Source organism: Saccopteryx bilineata, chromosome 7 (assembly GCF_036850765.1).
Source record: "Saccopteryx bilineata isolate mSacBil1 chromosome 7, mSacBil1_pri_phased_curated, whole genome shotgun sequence".
In the NCBI taxonomy this organism is placed as follows: Eukaryota; Metazoa; Chordata; class Mammalia; order Chiroptera; family Emballonuridae; genus Saccopteryx; species Saccopteryx bilineata.
This window is the reverse complement of record NC_089496.1, coordinates 69,378,979-69,401,204: the sequence shown is the minus strand read 5'-3', so window position 1 is coordinate 69,401,204 and position 22,226 is coordinate 69,378,979. Positions and strand designations below refer to the sequence as shown.

The window sequence follows — 22,226 nt, the reverse complement described above, 5'->3', positions numbered from 1 at the left end:
ATCCCCTTTACGGGGAGGCAGTCAGACAGACTCCTGCATGTGCCTGACCGGGATCCACCCGGCATGCCCACCAGGGGGCGATGCTTTGCTGCTCTGGGGCGTCGCTCTGTTGCATCCAGAGCCACTCTAGCGCTTGAGCCAGAGGCCACAGAGCCATCCCCAGCGCGCCTGGGCCATCTCGGGCCATCTTTGCTCCAATGGAGCCTCGCTGCAGGAGGGGAAGAGAGAGACAGAGAGGAAGGAGAGGGGGAGGGGTGGAGAAGCAAATGGGCGCTTCTCCTGTGTGCCCTGGCCGGGACTCAAACCCGGGACTCCTGCACGCCAGGCCGACGCTCTACCACTGAGCCAACTGGCCAGGGCCTAATGGGCAAGAGCTTTTTAGCCCCATAGTTTCCATGATGGAAACAGCAGAAATGGTGGCAGCTGTTCTGAAGATGCTTGCATTCTGTCGGGGAAACAAGAGAATACCCAAGAAAGAAATGGAGAGCATGTCAAGGCAGAGTGGAACTGCAGATGTGTCATGTGAGAGTGACATTAAGGTCATGTGATTCATGAGCTTTGTAAATAGGTGATGCTTTTACTTTTAAACAGTCATTTGACAAGCAGTATGGTTGCTTAAAAGATCTCAAGAGTCTCCCAGATAGCCAAACAGCTGATAAGAATATGAGAAAGGTTCCCAACCTGATGAATCATCAGAAAAATGCTAATTGATCTATATATAATACAAAACCACTGAACACCAAGCAGAATGGCTAAATAGTGATGACAGTCCCAAGTGCTAACAAGGATACAGAGCAACCACAGCTCTCATACTCTGCTGGTGAGAATGTGAAGTGGTAGAATTGTTTTTGAAAAATGGTTTGGTATTCTAGAACATTAGAATTATGTGACCCAGGGCTCCCACTTCTAGGCCTATATCCAATAGGTATCTATCTACCTGTCCGTCCATTCATCCATACTTCCATTAGATATCTCTCAAGAAATATGCCTAAGAATGTTTATAAAGCATTATTTATAACAGCCAAAATCTGGAAACAACCCCAGTGTCCATCAGTAGCAACAAGATAATGAGTGTAATGTATCGCTGCAGAGGGAAATTACTCAAGGAGGAGAATGGATGGACTATAGCTATGTGCAACAATGTGTGAGACTCCCAAAAGCACAATGTTGAATGAAAAGAGACAGATATGGAAATATACATTTAAGGAGGAGGAGGTGATGGTGACAGTGGTGATGATGACAATGACAGCTGCATCTGACAGAGAACACTTAATTGGGTGCTCAGAATGTACTGGGTCCGGCTATAAGTGGTGTGTGCAGATTCAGTGTTTCCTTCTCACAGCAAGCCTGAGAGCCAGGCACTGTCACTGTCCCCTTTGTATAAAAGAGGACATTGAGGCACAGAAGGACAGGTAGCAATTTGCCTAGGGTCCCCCAGCTGATCAGAGTCAAATGCACATCCAGGAACCCCTCTCCTCCACAGATGAGGTAGCAAGACCTTCGTCACTGTCATTCCTGTCCCCTCTGTTTCTCCGGGTGAACCTCAGCGTTCTTCAAAGTCGTGACTTCTTCCCGAGTGAGGTTTTATCTAGGGTAGAGTTTGTCTTGTCTGTGGAAGTTTTGTTTTAACCTCAGTGACAATATAATTGATTTTTAAGATAGCTAATTTGGTCTTAATGTTATCGTTATCTTAATTTTGTTTCTCCCTGTTATTTGCTGACTACCTTCTTGGCTTTTTAAATAATGATTTCTTCACTCTCTTTGAGCATTTCCTTACTGTCACATCTTTATCAGCCTATTCCTAAAAAATGAACTTTATCTGCAGGAAATTTCATGTTCCTGTTATTGGTCATTTTAATTACTTGGATTTAGTGTTATATTTCTCCCAGTCTGCCTGAACCTCCAGTTTTCTGTTCCTTTTGGTTTAGAGAGTTGTTTTGGTTGTGTTTTGCGTGTTCATTATTTCAAGTTTCGATTACTTTAAGTTTGAGAAAGAACTTAAAACACTTGTGAAACAATCTGAGTGCAGAATGTCATCTTCTCACTATTTCCCCCATTTAAAAAAACTAGGTTGCCTCCCATTCTTACTACTGATTAACCACTGGCCTTTATCAGGTCTTTCTAATGGATTCATTCTAGGTTCTATAATCACAGCCTACTCTTTGCAATTATAGTTCATTGGTTTTCATGACATCTCATTACACTAAGTGATGGCTTGAACAGATTTAGCTGTCATAAATGAATTTGGCAGTAGTCACAGCGGACTCTTGGTGAGCCCCTCTCCGGGACAGACGTACTGTATTTCCCTGGGTACCCAACCAGCAGAGTGTTCAGGATATACTGGGCATTAGTCATTGTGTTTCTTGAGGTAATGGACAGTTCATCGGGCTGGCAATGTGGCTGTCCCTTGTTTGACAGTTCTTCTGGCTGGAATTTCTCCCCCGCCCCTCCCAAAAGAAAAGGACAGTGAGAGGCAGCAGACCCCTAGGCTGGCAGGGTGATGTTAAGTGACTCTGAGGGAGCTGGGGGCTGGTGAGAAATCTGAGTGTTCCTGCCATCACCACAGCTTCCCTGCCACCCGACTGAACAGCCCCTCGAAACCTAGGACTTGGGGTGAATGGGGAGCTGACACACAGAGGAGAAGGCCATAAAGGGCAACATCCTCAAATTTGAGGGAGAGAGTAGACAAGGGGGCAAGTCCAGCTTCCCTGGGCGAAGGGCTTCGGAGACCCCTCGGCACGACCCCTCTCCCTGAGTCTCCCGTGCCACCACTGTTGACTCATTTTGAAGTTCCCCTCAGAAGTGGCCTCCATGGAGGGGGCAAGGGAGTGTTAGGGCTGACTTTCCTCCTCCTCTCCCTCCTCCTCCTTCAGCTCTGGTCATCTCTGCCCCAGTTGTGTCAGTCCCTGAGGACAGGGGCCACTGGCAGCCCTTTGCTGAACACGACCCTCTGCCAGTTACATAAACACTGCAGGCTGGACTGAAGAGGTGGCCCCCCACGGTGATGGCAGGAGCTGGAGGGTGGGAAAACAACAGCCACTCCAGTGCCTTGTGCCTCCTCCCGGTACGCGAGGGCGCCAGCCTCGGGACGCTGGCGGGCGCTGCTGGAGAGCTGAGAACAGAAGTATCCGATGGCCGCCTCCGGCGTCCAGGACCCTGCGAGGGAATGATTTACGGAGATGGAGAGAGGCCATTTGGCTGGCCCCAAATTTGATCTACTTTTCCCTCTCATAAATCCAGCATTCACATAAATCTTTGTACTCTCCCATCCCACCCATGCTGGGCTCTCTTTTTTTCCCCTCTCTTGTTCTTCATGAAAATAAATAAATCTCTGGCAGGCCTCCTGTGCCCACGCCCCCGCTCATGGAGTTCAGAGCTGCAGTGGGACCTGGGTCACCGAGAGAGGTGCCCTCTGCCTGCTCCACCTCTGGCAGGGAGGCTGCGCAGGTATCTCTGCTCTCGTCGCTGGTGGCCACACACAGCAGCCTGTCCCTTCAGGGTTGGGTTGCTTCCCTGAGAAGGCAGCCAGGGCCAGCGTGGGGACCAGGCGGAATCGGAGCTGGTGAAATGATGTCACCCTTGCCTGTGGCCCTGGCCGGCCCTGCGGACCTGGCATCCTCCCTGGGCCTGGCCCCTCTGCTGGTGCCTACACTTCTCCCCTCTCCTGACCCTCTCCTCTTGCCCATCGTTTAACTTCTGTGTTCGCCATTTCCTTGTGAACCTGTCTAGTGACTAATTCAATGGGTAAATTAATTCAAGCAGGTATGCCAGACAAGAAAGTCTCCTGGGTTCCTGACTGGAAGTGTTCCTTCTTCCGGGATCTTTGGCAAGTCACTTCCCTATTTGGGACCTCAGTGTTCTCGCCTATAAAATGGGACCGTTAACACTAGATCATTTACAACATTCTTGTCAGCAGCAGAGCTATTTATTCAAACACTTTATTGGGCAAAATCTCCAAATCTTGAAAAGAATAAAAGGGGGTGCTGGTTGAATTTGGAGTGGGGCTCGATCTCTGGTCAAGAGACCATAGCCATGATTCTTTGGATAAGGTCCTTCCTAGAGGCATTGCTGTGACCTGGACACCAGAGACCAGGAGGTGGCTGAGGTCTGGTTTAACTGTCATTTAAGATGTATCATTTAAGTTGGTGTCTGGACAAGGCTGGGCCTCAGTTTTTCGACTCCAGACTTGAGCAGGTGAAAGTAGACAACACCTGGGCCTTTTTCATGCTGAGAGCCCTCATCTTGGATGTGCTAATGACTGGCAGAGGTTTGATGGGCCCCAGGTACTAGTTTGCATAATCACACACCTGCCATACTGCCCAGGCAGCCTTGTCGATTTCCACTGATAGGGGCTGCAGTGGCAGGAGAGAGATCTCTGGCTGGGAGGCCTTCAGTGCCAGCATGATCTACAGGGAGGTCGGTCTGCCCACATAAATAGAACAGGACAGGTGCCCAGCAGAGAGAATGCAAGCCAGCCCCCCCCCCCGTGTCTGGATTCTCACTAACCTGAATGTGGTGCGTAGACACCCCACTTCCCCCCTCCCTGCCTGCCTCCTCTTGTATCTGCTGAGGTTACTAATCTGTGTCAGCAGGGGAAACAAGCGGAGGTTTGGCCCCACTTGCCTTCTGACCTCATGGGGAGGGCGGGAAGGCTGGAGAACAGTGTGCGCACACCTGCCTAGGCTGCTCCTCCTGCGGATAGGGCCGCCTTTTTCACTGTCTTCCCACTCACTGTCCACAGTGGCCACTGTCGCTGCACCTCCGTGCTGGTCCCCAAGCATGACCCCTCGCCGTGTTCACATGCCTCTGCTTTGGTCTTACCACATTTATAAATAATAGTCTCCTCCATTGATCCTCCTGGGCCCTGGGGCAAGTGATATGTTAGTGCTTACTCCTCACACAGGGCCTCCAAGTCCCATAGGGGCTGAGTTGTGACATTTCAGTGGCCAGCAGGTGCCCATCTTGCCATTCTACCCTGGGACTTTGAGGTCCTTTACCTGGGCCTAAGGACCCTAAGGCTTCTGTCCAGTGACTGCCATTCCCATGGCTGCAGTCCCCCTGACACCGCCTCCCCCCACCCTTCGCCCCGTACTTCCTTCAGCTCCTCCTGGGAGGACACAGGCACCTTTGAAGTCAAAGCATTGACGTTTCTCTGCAAATATACGCCTCACCACCTAAAGGCAAGGAACAGAGAGAGCAAGGAGACTTATTATACTGCCTGCCTGATTTCTGGTAGACTCTGGGCACAGGAGACTTGAAAGTTAAAGCAACTGGGGCAGGTTTTCCCGCTGTTCGCTGTAGCTGTGGGACCATTTCTTCCAGGAACTGTTAAGGGAGAGGGCCTTTGTCGGGCCTCCCACCCCACGGCCCCGCCCTCTGCTATTCACACTAACCTCTGAGGAAGCCCAGGGTTCTGAGATGAACCTAATTTGCAGTCACTGGCTGGTGTCTGGGACTTAGTGTCAGAATGTTGATTCCCATTTCTCCAGGAATGGAAAGGCTGAAGGAGGAAGGGGTCAGGCCTGGCTGTTGTAACTTAGCCTAATGGTCCTTAAACCCCAATTGAAATCTTCTTTGTTCAGAACCAGCAGGCTCTTTATTATGTATGAGCACCAGGTTTCTTCCCAGGGGCGAGTCCAGCACGGCCCTGTCCTCTGGCTGCTGAAGACCGCTGTCCTGTTGTTTCCAGGCCCTGAAGGACCCTACCCTGGCTGCCCGGAAGGATTTCCAGAGGGAGGCTGAACTGCTTACCAACCTGCAGCATGAGCACATTGTCAAGTTCTACGGCGTGTGTGGTGACGGAGACCCCCTCATCATGGTCTTTGAGTACATGAAACATGGGGACCTGAACAAGTTCCTCAGGTAAGCGGGGTTGCCGTCCCGTCCCCTGTGCCCTGACACAGCCCCGCCAAACCCCAGGATCCTGTCTGGAGTCAGCAGTTGCATTTGCTCCTTTGAACACTTAGGTCTGTGGTTAGACATGAGAAGCAACCTCTCATCTTTCTGCGTCATCTCCTGAGCTGATGGGCTCAGGCCTGTCTCCCTGATTTTGAGGGAGGAAAGGCTGAGGACGTAGGGTCAAGTGACCCATACTCTTCCTCCTGATTCAAGGTGGATCAGGAGGTGGGGCAGGGCATGGAATGGGCTCAGGGTCCTGCCAGCCTGTGGCCCCATCTCCATAGCTCTTGGGCCGGTCTGTCCCCGATGATGAGAATTGTTTCATAGTTCTCAGTGTCGCAGAGTCAGGCTAATCCCTTGTGCCCCTCCAGGAAGCTTCTTGCTGGAGACTTTGATGATGAAGAGGAGGAAACAAGCCGACACACTCATCAGGAGGCAGAAGTGGTTGGAAAAGGGGCAGATTTTTCTTGAACAACTTTAGAATTGTGCTGTCTAGTACAGTAGCCACATGTGGCTATTTGAGTTTAAGTTTAAATTACTTACAGTTAAATAACATTTAAAAATTTACTTCCTTAGTCTCACTAGCCACATTTTGAATACTCAGCAGCCACATGTGGCTGCCATATCAGGCAGCACAGTACATAACATTTCCGTCAGTACAACGCTCTGTCAGATAGTGCTCTTCCAGAAAGCTTGGATTGTCCTAAGAGGGGTTTTCCCCATCCTGGAGCCAGATTGTCTGGGTGTTGAGAGACTCCTGGTGGCACTGGCGAGGGACTGGAACCCCATCCAGAAGTTCCCCAGAGAAGACAGCATCTGCATTAGAGCAGAGTTACCACGGCCCTTCTTTCTGTATCCGTCACCTCCATGCAGTGCCCAGCTGGAGGAGAGAGCATGTGTGAGGATCTGTGGGGCTCAGGGTCCCAGGAGGCTGGCTGAACACTTGGTCCCTGGACACTTAGCCACCTTTTGAAGGTTGTTGAATTCCAGGGCTCAGAATGAGTGACATTTCCAGAATTCAACCATAGGTTGTGGAAGACTAGCACAGTCACCACACTGACACGAGCATCCATGTGAAGCAGGACATCCAGGAGAGTGTCGTGCTTTGGGCAGGGACTGGGAAGGGGTGGTAGCAGGTGATGGAGGCACCTCATGAGTCGGGTTTCCCAATAATGGCCACAGAGCAGCTGGAAGTAGCTGCAGGGCAGTCTACACCCCTGAATATGGTTTCACAATGCTATTTATTCCTTTCCTGGAGAACACAGCCCTCGTCAGTAAGACAGACTCACGTTCACGTCCCAAATTTTCACGTCTCAGTGCTGTAACCTAGAACAAGTTATTAGACCTTATTTCTTCCTCTTGAAATACCAAGCCATTAAGAACCGCTTCACAGGTTCATTGTATGACTAGGAAATGCCTGTATTTCTATCATTCCAGGCATTTTCCAGGTGTCCAGGCAATGGCAGCTGCTACTACTAAGATGATTACGATTATCCTTTCCATCAGAACTGTGGACCATGGTAGTTGCTAATGAAGCTGGCATGCCTTCTCAGTTCTCAGGGTCTTCCTCACCCTGTGAGGGACATGCGCCATTTTCTACCACACCCTCCCCATAGGGTCTACAGTGCCTTCAGCCCAGGTGCCACCAACAGAGCGTCAGAGTGCTCCCAGGTGCCATGCCCAATAGGAGGGAAGATGGGAAAAAAAACGTGGAGGCCCTTCCTGTTCTCACAGCTGCAGTGGTGCAGTGTGCTCTCCTGGTGGACTAGAGTGTGCTCGTCTGTCAACCCTCCTTCCTGAGCCCACAGGAGATCGTAAAACAGCCACACCCCTATGTAATGGTGCCTCTCTGTGGAAATCAGAGAAGCTGGGAAACAGACTGAGGCCTCGCTGTCCACCAGGCTTCCTTGGACCACACCTTCACCAATAAGCACCTGGGTATGGTTATGGCTCATTGGGCTTCCTGGAGAGAAGTGGAAACACTAAGAGTGGCCAGTAAGACTGACCACAGTGTTAGGATAACAAACACTTGATTGGAGGTAGAGGGAGGTTGAGGCTCCCCAGGCCTCTGCTTCAAGGCCATAGGGTCTCTTCACTGGGCCCTGCCACCTGCAGAGTCCCCTAGTCCTAGGCAGTGTGGTCCAGAGGGTGAACTCAAGAGTCTTGCTACCCAGAGCATCACTACTGGGAGATAAAAGAAGTGCAAATAAATGAGCACCACCTAGCCAATCAGAATCTTGGGGGCGTGGCCCAGGGAGCTGATTGGCAAGCCCTCTTGATGCCCTTTAGGAACAGGCTCTTGTAGAGCCACATGTCTGGCTTCATCTGCTCCTGATCACCCCTATGTTCATTCTGGGAGCTCTGTGGCTTTGGCCAGGTGATCCCATCTTTTTTTTTTTTTTTGTATTTTCTGAAATTGGAAATGGGGAGGCAGTCAGACAAGACTCCCACATGTGCCCGACCGGGATCCACCCGGCATGCCCACCAGGGGGCAATGCTCTGTTGCAACCAGAGCCATTCTAGTGCCTGAGGCAGAGGCCACAGAGCCATCCTCAGCGCCGGGGCAAACTTTGCTCCAATGGAGCCTAGCTGCGGGAGGGGAAGAGAGAGACAGAGAGGAAGGAGAGGGGGAGGTGTGGAGAAGCAGATGGGTGCTTCTCCTGTGTGCCCTGACCGGGCATCCAACCCGGGACTCTTGCATGCCAGGCCGATGCTCTACCACTGAGCCAACTGGCCAGGGCAATCCCATCATTTTGTGTCTTAGTTTTTCTATCACAAAGTTGGGATGGAAGGATTAAGTGAATTAATATATTTAATATACTTAGAGCAGTGCATGGAACAGAGTAAGGGCCATGAAAGAGCTAGTTGTTGTTTTATTAATTATTCTATATTAGACCTCTCAAACCTGGGAAACCCTGGGTAGAAATAAAATAGTCTGCAAGAGTAGAGTCGTCTATGACCTACTGGAGCATGTCTGCTGTCATCTTAGTTGGGAACCTGGGGGCAGTGCTTCACCCGTATCCGTACTCACATAATACGTTTTGGGGTAGACAGGAATAGGCCATAGGTGGGCCGAGAAGGCAGACTGCATTCATTTCTGTGGTGCGTTCCAGAGAATGAGTGTTCAAGGCCTTTCCCCTTGGTCTCCTGACGTCCCTCTGCCCCTTGTCTTTCCCCTGTCCCCCGCAGGGCCCACGGGCCAGATGCGATGATCCTCGTGGACGGGCAGCCACGCCAGGCGAAGGGCGAGCTGGGGCTCTCCCAGATGCTCCACATTGCCGGTCAGATTGCCTCGGGCATGGTCTACCTGGCCTCCCAGCACTTCGTGCACCGGGACCTGGCCACCAGGAACTGCCTGGTTGGAGCCAACCTGCTGGTGAAGATCGGAGACTTTGGCATGTCCAGAGATGTCTACAGCACCGATTACTACAGGGTAAGGAGGCTTTTCCAGCCGCAGGACCCCATGGCAGAGCTAGCACCTTGCTTACATGTCTTCATCGTTGTCCATAACCCTGTCGCTCCGGAGCACACATACACAGCCACGCCCATGCATACACACCACCATGATTATCCTTTGGCCACTTCTACATTGTGGCTTATTGTCCGCTATTCTCTCTAGAGCTAGCTCCTCTCTCTCTCCTAGATACTTAATTCAACTACGCCCTTAAATTGCTATGACATATGCATTGTAGTCTCACATCATTAACAAATACTCATTCTTCATGTAACTAGCTGTATGTGTATATATATATATTATATAAGATATGTAATATATATATCCCCAAATACACACAGAGACAGACTCAACTTAGTGCTACCTTTTAGCACCTTCCAACTAAGTCCCCGATCCAGTCTCACCCACGATGCATGATATTCTCTGAAATTATCTGCTGACTGTGTAGGCTTGTTTTCAAGGGCAGTTCTTGAGGAAAAGCCAGAACCCAAAGTAAAGTAGCAAAAAATGGTTAATGTCTTACTGAGCACTGTCACCCCAGTGGCTCAGGAACGATGAGGAAAGAAAGCGTGCTCTCATGGCCAATGTTGGGGAGAGGTGCAGGTTAGAAAGAGCTTTCAGACTGTGAGAAAAGACATCACATTCAACTTTATGTCAGATGATTGTCTACTTTACGTTAACAGGCAACTTGTTTAGCTCTCAATTTTTTTTCCTTAGTCTTTGGGAATTATCTTTCCATGGGTCACTGTGTGGTTCTGAAAGTGTTATTATTGCTAGGGAAAGGGCTAATGGGCACAAGTGTCCTTTAACTAATAAAAGGTGGGGGGGATATATATACAACCTGAGGTACAGAGATAAAATAACGTATGCAAACTGATTGGAAGGTCGATGCCTCAAAAATATGGGAAATTTACTTCGGGACATTGACTAGACAAAGACTTTGGCTCTGTCATATAAGGAGAGGATGGACAGTGTTCTGGAGGCATGGTAACCATTGTCTCATCTTCTCTGTAAGGCATGGATGGTTGTATTGTGAGTTAAAGAGCCCATGACTAGCCTTTTTGGCCTGAGCGTGGTGGGCTGAGGCTCAGGGTTTGGCTTTGGCGCTTGCAGAGCAGTTCTATCTGGATGTTCCTCCTGATGGCTTTATCGAAACAGGAGGTTTGAACTGGTCCCTTGAGACACTTCCATTGAGCCACGGCCTAGAAAAAAAAATGGAATGGTTGGGAAATGCCCTTTGTGGCTAGAAAGTAACACGTTCATGGTACAAAGAACGGCAGGTGACATAGCATCATGAAAGAATATGAAGCAGAGCAGGGCCTACCGTGGGAGAAGGGGCTGTGTCTGCTGCAGACTGGGCCGCTTCTCGAGCCCCTTGCCCTGCCCAGTATCCCCAGATACAGCCAAGGGAGGACCAAGCAGCAGTCGCTGCGGACGGAGGCCAGGGCAGACCTGCCGGGAAATGGCACGGCAGAGCCTTTCTTGAGCGTGTAGACCCATTTTTTTCCAGTCATCTTTAAGACAGGCATTGGTACGGTTACTGAGGACCCGCAGGTCATAGATTTCTCAAGGCTAGCCAGAGCTGGCACTGTTTAATTGCCTTTGTACTCTGTGTAATGGGGTTTGCTGGCCTATCTGGCTGAGCTCAGATTTGTATTGGTATTGATAAAAGCAAGAAATGGATCGTTGTTCTTCTGTGCAAGGCAGATGTTTGATTATGCCAATCTGGTCTCTGCTGGCTTCACTAGGGTCCTGGGAAATAATATCTGACCAGAATTGTGTGTACAGGCAGCCTTCAGACTTGCCTCAAGGAGTGCACTTCATGTTTCTTGACTCTGATTTCAAAGAGGAAAGAAAAATCACATCTTCAAATGAACCGGCTGTGCCCTGGCTTTGACGCCTGGGCGCTGTTGCTCTTTGCTCCTGGGAGAGCGACGAGATGTGTGTGCATCCCCCTCATTTCCGTGGGCACCGGGGCAGGTTGGCATTTAAGGATGGTAGAAGGAGGGGGCAAACTGTCCATGGTCCAGGTACTCACAGTTCCTTTTCCATGCATTCTAAGCCAGGCGTAAGCTGGGGCCGGTTGGCTCAAAAATGTGCCTTTGGTCCCAGGGAAGTAGGAAGTAAAAACAGCGAGCTCTCGCAGTAAAATCCCAGCGCACCCTGAAAAGCTGCAAATGCCATCGATGGCGGCCAGATATTACACTGTTCGGATTCCAAGAGCAGCAGGTATCATATCTTTATGATATGTATCATATCATATGATATATCTTTATGTCCCATTTTCACAAGGTCCTAATATATGCACATCCTTTCTGCCACCTTCAGTGAAAGAGACTGCAGAGGGATTAGCCAGAGGTCACATCCGTAGTGAACCCAGAAGTCTTATCTTATTATCCGTATTAGAAGACATCAGGTGACAAGGAACTTCTGTATTTGGACCTGAATTTACCTGCATGTACATCTCAGCCCCACCAGCAGCAGCCATGGGACCTCGCTGCACTTTCCCTAACCTCTATTTCATTTTCCCATTTTAAAAACAAGGACAAACTTAGCCTCTCACCAGAGTTATTGTGATGTTAAGCAAGTTAATGCGTGTTCAAAGCCTGGAATTCACTACTTGCTGGAGAAATTATTGTTTACATTATCTTTCTCAGTCCCTTTCATCCCCAAGGCAGGAAAGCCCCAGGGATGATCTTCTGTTCAGAGGTAACTCCAGTTGGAGACTGTTGGAAAATAAACTGGGACCACGCAGCTGCCCAAGGAATATGGTCTTCACGGTGACCACCTCAGGGAGTTCCCTTCCCAAGGTTTCCATTTAGACAGAAATGCTGGCTTGTCAGTACTCGCCTGTTCTTCTGGTCAGTGTTTCCATGGTCCCGCTCATGAATCTTAGAGCCAAGTCCATGTTCTGGTGATTTATGAAAGGTTTTCTTGTTCTATACGCCAGCCCGAGCTCTGGGGGAAAGCAGTGATTTATTAGATAGCTGGACACCTAAGGGTTTTCTCTGTAGGCTGACCCCAGGGACAGGTTAGCACCTCTCTGCTGCCATCGGGCACTGTAGTCTAGTGGGCCTAGGATTTGCTGGTTTCTGGTGCCGAGTAGAGCTAAATGCAGACAATTCAGGGGCGTGCGTGCGTGCGTGCGTGTGTGTGCATGCTCACTTGCCCAGAATAGACTCCAGAGTGTATACGAGGGCAGAGAGAGAGGTAGAGATAAACTCCTTCTTATGTTCTTCTCTTTTCATTTTTAATGTCTTAAAACAAACAGGCACCCTCTGGCTCAGGCATGAGCGATATGCAAACGATTTACAAATTGAACCAAAATGATTGAACTGCCTAATTTCCTGCTCCACGTGTAGAGGGAGGAGACAAACATCCCTGCACCAGAGTGCCGGGCCGTGTGTACTCTTTTTCCTAAGACAACGTCCATGACAGAGCCCTCTCCCTCCCGCGGGTCACTGACGTGACGCACCTGAGCTTGCCTTGGAACCGCTTTGACAAGGCCATTTGGGGCCAGTTTATCTTTCTCAGAACGTTAGACAACACTCAGAGATTAGAGTTCAAATCTGGAATTAAAGAGTTTCGAGGATCCTGAAGAGGAGAGGTTGAGATTCCAGATGAGACATATTTTCAGAAGTTTTGATTTGGGGGGAAGTGATGTGCTAAGATTCAGGAGGAATGGGATTGAGATGGGTCAGGACTCCAACCTACTTGTTCAGAGGCCGGGAGTGTTTCTTTTTGTTTACGCTCCTGTCTCTGCTGAGCTCGGGGCCTAGGACTTGGTAGACAGCCAGCTAGAATGTGAATGAGTGAATGAATGAAGTCAGAATGGGAATTTGGAATTAGACCAGACCAAGAGCAGCCTGGACAGGCAGACAGGTGCCTATGTAGGTGTCATTCGTGGAGATGTGTGGGAGTCCCTTGTCTAAGCAGCATCTGGGACAATGCCTGCAGGAGGTGGGCAGGAGGTGGTCCGAGCCTGGGCTGACTCAGTGAGTCGGACTGGAGCCTCGGCAGGGAACAGAGCCACGTGCCCAGGAGATGGGGAAGGAGGGTATGCAAAATCAAGGCAAACATACATGTGGGGACACATGGCAGGTCTGGCTGCTGATAGCAAGGCCCTGGGTGCTAAGCTGGAGATTCCAGGTTAAGGTTCCTGGAAACTCCTGGAAAAGGTGACAACAGTGACCTTTAGGATGTGGGAATAATGTAGAACAAGCTGATCTGACTAGTAGCATATTTGATTTTGTGGATGTCATTATTCCCCTGCGGCAGTGATAGAAAGTGCAGACTGTTGAACTCACACTGACTGGTTTGAATGTCAGCTTCTATAATTCCTGGCTATGTCCTTGGGAGAGTATTTAACCTCCCCATGCCCCAGCTGTAAGGTGGGGCTGAAAGCCCCTATCACATGCACTTGCTGTAAGGATTTAGTATTATTAAACATAAAGTTACTAGGATAACAAATGCTCAAGAAATATTAATTACTGTTACTACTATTGTAGCAAAAGTACAACTGTCATCCCAATTCCAAAATGGGGAGCAACACTTATATAAGTGCATTAATAGAGGTAGGCCAACTGTCATAACAAGTACATGCAAAAATATAGAATGGCTCTGACACAAATAGAAACCTATTTCTAGGTCGTCTAGCGGTATGAGCAGGTGAGCCTCCACCATGCGGTCATCCAAGCTGGGGGTGCTCTACCCTCTTCTTTGTGTGGTGTCCTCGGTCACCTAGGCGCCTGTCCCCATTCTCGCCAGCTGGACAGGGAAACAGGATGTTGGTTAATGGGACTGACCTGGAGGTGAGGCCTATCACTTCCCCTCATGGCAAGAACCCAGTCTTACACCTGGTCTCATGGCCTGAGAGGCAGGCTGGGAATGGCGTGTAGCTGTGTCCTCAGGGGCTTCCTCCGTCACTGTCTGGCTGAAGAAGACCCCTTTCGTCCCCCGTTCCATTTCACGGCATGTCATCTCATGTCTAAGGACACATCAGGAAAGTGAGGTCAGTTCACTTTCTCTGACAGAGTTTGGATTAGGAGACCAGAGGGAGACCTTGAATCTCCCTCTGGACCATGTGTGTGTTCTTTTCTTTGGTTCCGGGAGAGGGTACTCAGTGATGACCACAGACACGGCCACAAAGGGCCATCTGGGCCGGTGCCGAGCTTCAGCTGCCTGGCCGCCTGCCGCAGGCCTTGCTGCTAGGGTGCGAACGTCCTGAGTGAATTCTGCAGACAGCTTTAATGCTGAACCCTATGGAGCCGCGCACAGCGCAGAGGGAGAGAACCCTATGGAGCCGCGCACAGCGCAGAGGGAGAGAACCCTATGGAGCCATGCACAGCGCAGAGGGAGCCGAACCCTATGGAGCCGCGCACAGCGCAGAGGGAGAGAACCCTATGGAGCCGCGCACAGCGCAGAGGGAGAGAACCCTATGGAGCCGCGCACAGCGCAGAGGGAGAGAACCCTATGGAGCCGTGCACAGTGCAGAGGGAGAGAACCCTATGGAGCCGTGCACAGCGCAGAGGGAGCTGAATCCTATGGAGCCACGCACAGCGCAGAGGGAGCTGAACCCTATGGAGCCGCGCACAGCGCAGAGGGAGAGAACCCTATGGAGCCCTGCACAGTGCAGAGGGAGAGAACCCTATGGAGCCGCGCATAGCGCAGAGGGAGAGAACCCTATGGAGCCGTGCACAGCGCAGAGGGAGAGAACCCTATGGAGCCATGCACAGTGCAGAGGGAGCTGAACCCTATGAGCTGCGCACAGCGCAGAGGGAGCTGAACCCTGTGGAGCCATGCACAGTGCAGAGGGAGAGAACCCTATGGAGCCGCGCACAGTGCAGAGGGAGAGAACCCTATGGAGCCGCGCACAGTGCAGAGGGAGCTGAACCCTATGGAGCTGCGCACAGTGCAGAGGGAGAGAACCCTATGGAGCTGCGCACAGCGCAGAGGGAGCTGAACCCTATGGAGCCATGCACAGTGCAGAGGGAGAGAACCCTATGGAGCCATGCACAGCGCAGAGGGAGATAACCCTATGGAGCCGTGCACAGTGCAGAGGGAGAGAACCCTATGGAGCCATGCACAGCGCAGAGGGAGCTGAACCCTATGGAGCCGTGCACAGCGCAGAGGGAGAGAACCCTATGAGCTGCGCACAGCGCAGAGGGAGCTGAACCCTATGGAGCCGCGCACAGCGCAGAGGGAGAGAACCCTATGGAGCCGCGCACAGCGCAGAGGGAGAGAACCCTATGGAGCCGCGCACAGCGCAGAGGGAGAGAACCCTATGGAGCCGCGCACAGCGCAGAGGGAGAGAACCCTATGGAGCCGCGCACAGCGCAGAGGGAGAGAACCCTATGGAGCCGCGCACAGCGCAGAGGGAGAGAACCCTATGGAGCCGCGCACAGCGCAGAGGGAGAGAACCCTATGGAGCCGCGCACAGCGCAGAGGGAGAGAACCCTATGGAGCCGCGCACAGCGCAGAGGGAGAGAACCCTATGGAGCCGCGCACAGCGCAGAGGGAGAGAACCCTATGGAGCCGTGCACAGCGCAGAGGGAGCTGAACCCTATGGAGCCATGCACAGTGCAGAGGGAGAGAACCCTATGGAGCCGTGCACAGTGCAGAGGGAGAGAACCCTATGGAGCCGTGCACAGCGCAGAGGGAGAGAACCCTATGGAGCTGTGCACAGCGCAGAGGGAGCCGGACCCTATGGAGCCGCGCACAGTGCAGAGGGAGCCGGACCCTATGGAGCTGTGCACAGTGCAGAGGGAGAGAACCCTATGGAGCCGCGCACAGCGCAGAGGGAGCCGAACCCTATGGAGCTGCGCACAGCGCAGAGGGAGCGAACGCGCACGAAGGTGTGGAGGACAGCTTAGTGCTAATGACAGTATTACGTTCTTGTTTCCTTGATGGAAGCTGGAGGATTTGCACACTAATTATCTACAAACTATCACATGTTTTAAAAGGCAAGTCTGTTGCGGGAATAGACTGCTGTTTGGGACACTGTGGTCTCATCGCCAGTCTTGTGTCCGCATCACCAGTGGAGGCTTCACGTTCATCTGTCAAGTCCAGAGTGTGGATTCTGGTTCTATGGTTTCTTTTCGGTTTTGCCTTCTATGGGGCTGAGTTCTGTGTGTAGTGACAAGTGAACAATACCTAGATCTCCTTTGAGATGTTCACGCAGTAGGACTTAGTGCCATGCTTCATGCATCTTGAGTGAATTTTGCAAAGTAAAACAACTTCAATGCTAAAACCTGTTGAGCTGCACACAGTGCAGAGGCAGCGAACATGCAGGAAGGTGTGGAGGACAGCTTATGCATGCAGCCCAACATCCTTTGAGATGTTGATGGTAATTGTCCAAATTCAGCCTGCTGGCCAGAAGAATTACTGGGTAGATTTTCCTGGTACCGTTTTCAGTGATTGGAATTACATGGATTCTTCCATCCAGCTCAGTTCTTCCAGATCATCGATCTTCCTAGACTGTATTATACTCTGTTCCAACACAGTGGCAGTGATGGGGACCTCTGCCTACAACCCAGGCATTCATACCACAAAGTGTGGAAGTGAATACAGGTGGGGTCTGGTGTTTTGAGCTATGGGACACTTCAGTGATCTGGTGTGGAGAGGACATGATAACCAGGAAGTTGATATGCAAACGATCAGACCCTAACGATGAAGTGAAGAAATTATTTGGGGTTTTTCCCCCTGTAGGCTTAAGAAGGCTAGTCCTGGCAAGGAACTCCCGTCTTTGCTCATGGGCTCTTGACAACCTGTGACAAATGTGGTCACTAGAACACAGGACTAGAAGCAAGAAGCCTATGTTCAGTCTCTACAGTGACTACTGACACAGGACAAGTCTCTGTCTTGCCGGGGCCTGAGTTTATCCTGTATAAAGTGGGCATTTCCTGTCTTTCTTCATTGTCTAAAGCAGGGGTCTCAAACTCAACTCAGCATGTGGGCTGCAGAGCAAGATCACAGCCGTTCGGCGGGCCGCACTAGGTCTACAAAAGGCAACTGTTACGCAACACTTTTCAGTGTCACAAAACGACCAGAAACTGTAGTTCGTGGATTAGTCTGTGGGCCGCACAAAATTGTTCGGCGGGCTGCATGCGGCCCGCGGGCCGCAAGTTTGAGACCCCTGGTCTAAAGGCTTCTCATCTCTCACAGGTGCTGTGGAAGCTTGGTTAGAGATGGAGGAATATCCTGCAGTTTCATCTTTAAGTACTTTTTTAAAGATTTTATTCATTTTTAGAGAGGAGAGAGAGAGAGAGAGAAGGGGAGGAGGAGCAGGAAACATCAGCTCCCATATGTGCACTGACCAGGCAAGCCCAGGGTTTCGAACCTGTGACCCAGCATTCCAGGTCGACGCTTTATCCACTGCACCACCACAGGTCAAGCCTTATCTTTAAATACTTTGATGGCTTTACTGCTGCTTTTCCTGGATGGGGGTTAAAGGACTGAATTTTGGTTCAGTCAGTGACTTACTTTGATGATATTGACTTTTGATCAGTGTTCTTGACACTCAACTCCTAAGGATGGCCTGGGTGTATACTTTTACAACACAGGTTTTAAAAGTATTTCTTCAAATGGAACCTTATAATGCAGATAGAGATGGAAGGGAGGGAGGGAGGGAGGGAGGGAGGGAGGGAGGGAGGGAGGGAGGGAGGGAAAATAGACAAACACACACAAATCTACTCTAGTTGAAGTGGAAGAACAGGAACCATGCATTCATCACCGCTTGCCCTTGGCCGTGGGGGTCTTGCAGCACTTTTGTGGAGGGGCTTTTGAGCACCAGGAGCCCTCCAGCAGGCTCCCCAGGTAAGAACTGGGGGCAGCTGTCCTAGACACATGTCACAGTGATAGTGATGACAAGAATGACACAACATCAGGGAATTGGCAAAAAAATAGCTCTGCTTTTGAACCCTGCCTCTCCTGCCTCTGCGGTTTACCAGTTGGTCACGTAAGTCCTTTCTCTTACACGCACACCAGTTGAGGGAGAAACGCTCCTTTTACACATGCCGACTGTGGGGCTTTGAGGGGTCACACTGACCTCTCAGTGCCTTGCTTGGAGAGGAAGAGGTCTTTGGAGACCTTTCAGAGAAGTAAGTAGTCAGAGATTGTTAGCCTCTGTCTTATGGATAAGCCTTCGGTGAGGACTGGTAATGTGTTTGAGACCTTGAGATTGCTGGGTAGCAAAGTCAATGTTAGAGCATTTATCTAGCCTTGTGGTGAGGCGTCCTGTTAGCACACTTGCTCACACTTGTCCATGCTGGTGTCTTTCCCCTGTCTTCCCCTGTGCCCAATCCCACAGCCATTGACAAGGTTCCTGTGCTGGGACAGGACTCAGTTGTATCTCCTTACTGTATGCAGGGATGAATAAAAGAACACTGTCTATATTCCCAACAAAATTAAATTTTCATGGGGAGTGAAAATTGGTGGCTCCTTCCTAAGCCAGAGGGCTACAGATCTTTCAAAAGGGTTATAAATTTCAGCCTAATTAGAGGGCAGCCGCCTTTGGTCTTCGGGTTGGTAGGCAGTCAGTGGGTTGAACTGTGAGAGGGCATTCCCTTCAGAGGAGTTAGCACAAGCAAAAATGTGGATGCCCCGTGAAGGCTTGCAAACTAGGAGAATGATCTAGAACAGCATGGCACTCAGCTGGCCAAAACCAAGGGCCACACATGGAAGGAAATGCTGGAGGAGACATGGGGCCACTCATGGCCGCTCTGTTCCGACTTAGGTAGTCATGGAAGCTTGGTCATCTGTTTTCGTGTGAATAAGGCTGTGTTTGGGGACAAGACATCAGGCAGTGGCATGCAGGAGAGACTGCTGGGAACCAAGACCATGCAGGCAGAGGCAGGCCATGACAATGGTCCCAGGAAGAGGCAATGAGGCCCCGTGCTGTCTTGTGGCTGTGGAGCATGCAGGAGAAGCCACCGGAATCAGCGGCGCCTGGAAAGGCGAACTGAAGGCCAGGACCTGGGTGCTCAGAGCCTCTTCAGTTTGGGCTGATAACCTTGAAAAAGAATAACAGTGAAATTGGGGGCCAGAGGGGTTTTTTCACAAATGCATCCTTTAGGCCACCTACTCCATTCTGCATCCCCAGAGTGTTAGAAACAGATGAACAAATGCCAGATCATTCCATTTTAAAGAAACATGAGGCTGGAAAGAGTCTTAAATGTCATCTAGTTCACCCCTGTGGCCCCAGGCAGAATAGCATTAAGTCGTCCCAGACAGATGGTTCGCTTGCTCTATTCTGTGCGTCTCCAGGGAGGCCACAGGTTCCCCCTCTTCCTTCCAGCTGTGATGAAGGGAAGCAGTCGCAATCCTGTGAGAGATTTGTCTTTTCTTTTCTAATGTGTAACACCCTTTAGAAACGGGAAGTTCTCAGTTATGTCTAGCCAGAGTCCCATCAGCTGCAAGGTAAGTCAGTTTCACCCTGGAGATAAACGTGATTGATGTTATAAAACAGACATTATATCATGCAGGAAGACGCTAAGAAAGCTCAGTGAAACCAAAGTGGCCTTGCGCATTTCATAGGTAATTGGTTGTATTTTTATTCATGGGATGTATCCTCATGGGTAGGGAAACAATGGAAAAAACACATCTGTCTGCTATCCTGCCCCTGAATAATCCCTTCTTTATGAACGCAGTCTCCAGTGATCTCCTAAACGCGATTTCATCTCCCTGAAATGTTGAGATCTGGTTGTTTTCATTTGGCAACGATGATGCTACAGGCATGGGACGGACACTATCATGGTCAGCCATGAGGACAGGTATTGGACAAAAGGCAGGGGGATGCCCCATCGGAAAAGTCTCAGGAAAGGAGAAGAGAAGGAAGTGGGGGGAAGCCACTGAATTATGTGTATGGACTCCAGTCCTCTGGCTCCGGTGGGGGCAGGGATGGCAGCACCTTCTGCCTGGCAGTGCCAGGGATTACAGCAGAGCCTGTTTGGGCTCTTCACGTGTAAAAGGCCTTTATTTTTGCCCCGAGGCCAACTGAATCTATAGTGTATAAAGATACATAAATTTCCATGCAAATATCTGCTTTACCAGCTGTAATTAAGATATTTGCATGTAAAGAGAACAGTGTGTTCCCTGACTTCCTCCTGGTAGGAAATTGTATTTCTTTTCTAATCCTCAATGCCCAGGCCCTTGATCTGCCTGTGTCTAAATAGGAGAGGGGGGAGGCCGAGGATTGCAATAGAGCATCTGAAATTCAGAATTTTAAACCCAGTTTTTCTTCCTGGTTATTTATTTTATTTCTGGTTTAGCTAACCCCACAGGAGAAAGCTAGAGGTGGGGAGGGGGAGAGCCCGAGAGCAAGTGGGCAGGACACCCACTAATCCTAGAGACAGGCAGACAGTCTGTGGATCCTGAGCTTCTGTTCATGAGCTATGTGACCTGAGGACATTTTCTTAAATTCTCTAAACCTTAGATCCTCATCGTAAAAATGAAAACATTTTTTTTTCTCCATGCAGGTTAAGGCAGATAATGAATGCAAATTGCCTGGTACCTATTAGGCACTCAATAGATGGTAGTTATTATTCTATGTAAGTGAGCAAGGTAGAAATTACATGTAAGAAAAATTTAAATAATTCCAGTTATAAGCCAAGGTGTTTCCCATGATGGTCTTTGGTGCTGGATACTAAAATCGAAAGGAAGGGAGGCGGAAATAAAAGACCAAGCCACTCACGTTTAAGGTGGTCTGTTCAAAGCCCAGGAGGAAAGAGTGCTTGTCATCAAAGGGAGAGCCTTCCAGTGTGAGACTGATAGATCTGGCTGAGAACTAACTTTGGTACCTGGAGACCATGGATTCTACAGTGGACAAATGTCTTCCGAATTAGAGCCCTCTCCAGTTCACTCCTTCCTCCTAGGAGAGATTTCAGGCTCACATGCCCCAGAGCTTTGGGGAGAGACAAGGCTGGTTTCAGTCCTGTCTTTCTCCTTTCTGTCTTGTATCATGTGGAACGTGACAGTCACCACTCAGGACTGAGAGCCATGTGAGACAATGGCTATGAGAGAACTTTGTGAACAGTTTGGCTCGAATGCTGCTGATTTGGTCACTACCATCACTGTTACCACCGTTACCATCAGTATTGTCTGCTGAGTAAATGATCGTGTACGTTCTGAAGAAAATGCGTCAAGTTCATCAAAGTTCAGAGTGGATTGGCAGGGGCAGTCACTGTGCTGTCTCTCCCACCAGTCAGTTTCATGATGACCATGGATTGAGTTCGGCTCTTCAGCTTCTGCAGTCAGGACGGACCTTTGACTTGTGGCTCAATTTGTTCTTGAAGTTGATCATTTTCTTACCCGATGGCTCAACCCCCAACTTTCCGAGCTTCGTATTTCTTTCTTCATTCATTCATTCATTCATTCACTCACTCATTCATGTATGTATGTCTCGGAGTCACAGGGGCGTGTGCATGTCCTATAGCTCTCTGCAGCTTGTGTTCCCTTGAAGGCAAAGTAATTCATTCTGTTTCTATCACAGTGATTTTTCACAGAAAAAGTGCTTAATATAGCTATTTAATTAAAAAGTATGATCATTTGTCAGGTGTTTATAACCAGGATCCTCCTAGATCCCCACTTGCCAGACACCTGTGGTCAGCATGTGTGGGCTCTGGGCAGGTACGCCTAGAAGTTGCATTGGTGTCAGTCAGCTAAGGGGAAGCCCCCAGATCTGATTCCCCATCAAAGGCCCAAACATCTACATCTCAGTGATAAAGCCTGAGAGAATATCTTATAGTTAAAACAGCCATGAGGCTGCAGCTTGCACCAGAAAGACAATTTATTAATGCATACAGGGGACCAAAGGATTCGAAGGCCATATGATCAAAGCATTCACCCCCAGTGCACCTGCCTGTGTGGGAAGCTTGTT

At 50.0% G+C, this 22,226-nt stretch overlaps 1 protein-coding gene across 2 annotated transcripts in view; it reads left to right on the top strand.

Moving 5' to 3' along the window:
- The window catches only part of NTRK3 (neurotrophic receptor tyrosine kinase 3), a 344,195-nt gene that overhangs the window by 286,923 nt on the left and 35,046 nt on the right, over positions 1–22,226 (top strand). For both annotated transcript variants that reach the window (XM_066239552.1, XM_066239555.1), the window contains exons 15-16: positions 5,690–5,862; positions 9,088–9,331. In XM_066239552.1, coding sequence (XP_066095649.1) covers positions 5,690–5,862; positions 9,088–9,331 — 417 coding nt within the window. The remainder of the gene's footprint in view (positions 1–5,689; positions 5,863–9,087; positions 9,332–22,226) is intronic.